General features: G+C 34.3%; 1 protein-coding gene across 1 annotated transcript in view; it reads left to right on the forward strand.

Annotated features, from left to right (window-relative positions):
• The window catches only part of TRIADDRAFT_62546 (uncharacterized protein), a gene marked incomplete at both ends in the record, with an annotated part of 1112 nt that extends 781 nt beyond the window's left edge, over positions 1–331 (forward strand). Inside the window, one exon of the mRNA XM_002118476.1 lies at positions 284–331. Coding sequence (XP_002118512.1) covers positions 284–331 — 48 coding nt within the window. The remainder of the gene's footprint in view (positions 1–283) is intronic.
• Positions 332–3037: the final 2706 nt, after the last annotated feature.

Here is a 3037-nt window from a genome sequence, read left to right on the forward strand (position 1 = left end):
CAGCTATTGATTGCTGAAATATTGTCAATTGTGTAAAAAAGACATGGTATGAAATTACCGCATAATTTACGCCTATTATCTGAGACTCGAAGGCATGATAATAAATTTTATGCAGGTGTACACCAGCAATAGAATAAGTATTCAATTAACTGGATATTAATGTATGTATACACTGAATATTGCAGTATGCTTAGAAGAATGAATTAGTATTTGATGTTTTGCGATTAAGCTACTTTTCGATCTTACCGTTTAGGTCTTCTAATAGTATTATCCGCCACTATAGGGGAATAACTATGAACTCTATGCAACTTCTGTAGGCGTTGGCGTTTAAGTACGTAATATTCTTTTAACAGCTTTATACCCTCGTACATAAATGATAACGCAAACCAAGCTAAGGTCGTGCCAATTAAACCTTATCGGATAAATAAATCAAGGATATAACAGGTCTTTAAGCAACTTGAAGTATTTAATTGAATTTCCCAAACCAGATCATATTATGTTATTCATTTATAACTCATTATATAATATAATTGTTCTTTGCACTAAAATGGCTAGTTGAATTGAATTTAAGCATTGAACAAGTAGTTGATGTGATACTTATTCAACGAGTATTTAAAACATTCAAAATTTAAGAGATGACATTTCTAAATAGTTATGTGATTTCGATATGTTAGGACTCTAAGATATATCGTTGAACATCACGCCAAACACATAGTCATTACTAAATTAAAAATATTTATTTACTTTATTATCCTATCATTAGTGCCATCTACAGTATGCGGTCATGCAGTACATTGAAAACTAAATGCCACTACGATCAACACGATGCGGAGATGATTCAGGATCAAAATAGGCTTTATTTTAACCATGTACTACTACGAGAGGGATTGAGATAGAGACCACGAGATAGTGAAGCATGGGCTGTTTTCTACTGTACAGCTAAAGACAGTACATACTGTTTAATAGTCACTATCGAACTTAGAGTACCGTCAAACTGATATTAACTAAACCTATCTTTATCAGTAGTACTGTAGTATACAGTAAGTGCAACTGATACCATGTCATCAAAATTAGCACAAGAAAATACCTTAACGCATGTCAGCGCATCTATGTTGATACAATATATTACAATTAGCTTATAAATTCAAGTAATTTAATATACTGTAAAGGGTTCGAAGGGAAAATGTAATTATATAATAAGTGCTACCATATATCAGTACGTGTAACTTTACCTCCAGCGGTTGTAACATTCCAAGACTGGAATAACACGATCACTTTGTTACCGAAATGGAAAAACATGTGCATCATCATGGTGAAATTGATAATACAATCAACATACAGTAATCAGCTTGATGTAGTTTTCTGCTAGACATGAAAGAAATAAGGGATTATTACGTTGTAGCATTACAAATGGAATCAATCCATCGAGCGCGCAATATTCTCCACTAGAAGTTGTTTGTTCGTTTACCGTTATGATTACTAATACGTTGGTGTATCAGTCAATCTTGACAACATCGATCATGGGGATAAGAATAAAGATTAAAGTGAAAACGCTATCATTCACATCGTCTAATAATCTGTATAACTTGAGTTCGATGTAAAATGCTTCGTCATGCAAAACTGTATAGAAATTCTTCTAACCATTCTACGTCGAAATAGTATAATAACCAAGTCATACAAATGCATCAATATCAATGGAAGACTTATGTAGGTTAGAACTGTATAGTAATCTATGTAAAACAACTTGGCATGATTAACGTCTTTAAGATCAGAAATCAATTGGTTCATTTTATTTTATCTTATCTACTTACATAATTTCGATTGGCGATAGCTGTGACCGTTCGAAATTTTCCCTCAGGCTCAGCTCACGAGTGATAGGAAAGGGATAGGACGGCACAACGACTTCGGCACCTTTATACTGTAATGGATAGCAATGAGCAAGAGAAGTACGGTAGGGGTACAGTACAGTATACAGTACAAAGTACTAGTGTACAATGTACTGTACAATACAGTCACTAGAGGTCTGCATGGTCTGGTCTGGTCTAGTCTAGTTGAATACTGTGAGAGTGTGAGTCAGTGCGTTTAATCTACTGTACAGTACAGCATTGGGATTTTCAAAGCCCTTTTAAGTCAAAATATGAATTGTTGGTTGTGATTGAATTGTGTCTTGAAGAAACTAAATTTCAGATCGGGCTACACCAAGAACAGTAAATTCCGTTAGAGACTTCTAATAAGGGGAATTTCTTCTTTAAAAAGTTCTGATTTCGTCGCTGCAAATCTTTACTTACTATGATACAGAGCTGACATTGACCAGGCAGACCAGATAGAGTGCATCGTTAATACAGTCAGTGCAATATATTGATTTACTGGATTTATTGAATCCACACAATACAGTACAGTGAAAATTCACATAACTTCATTCATAATTTGAGTTTGCGAGTGCTAGAGATCTGCATTAAAGTCGAAAAGTTTGTTTTAATTTGTGAATACCGTACAATATACAATACACAGTCCTAAATTGCCGAGGGGGTAATTCGAGTCAGACTGGAATAATGCATTATGTAAGTACGTATTCACAAATGTTTCCAATGCGTGGATGGTTCGTGAAACGTCAGCAAGTCATGCAAGCTGTAACTTTCACTATTACTAATCACTTGTACAGGATATTATATTAATCGACAATAGTATTACTTGCAGAGATTATCCCACAGGGTGCAAAAATGAATTGTATTAATGTCTACTGCATAGCATTCGCTTCCAGTGAATCAATCAAGACATTTATTCGATCGAAAAGGTAGCCGTGAATGTTTTTAGCATGTCTATTGAATAGATTCAACACAATTGCCTGATCTAAATAAAGGTAATAAGTAAGCAGAGATTGATGTAGCAGTTCAAAGACCAAGAGTGAAATTAAACCACTAATTCTCATCTCGTATATTGAAATGGTGAATAGTTCGTGGTCGTTAATCATGTATCTGTGTTTCATTGATGGCAATACCAATCCCTTAATAGATTGTTGAGATGACATTACAATCCA

The sequence above is a fragment of the Trichoplax adhaerens genome, genomic scaffold (assembly GCF_000150275.1).
Source record: "Trichoplax adhaerens TRIADscaffold_122 genomic scaffold, whole genome shotgun sequence".
NCBI lineage: Eukaryota > Metazoa > Placozoa > Uniplacotomia > Trichoplacea > Trichoplacidae > Trichoplax > Trichoplax adhaerens.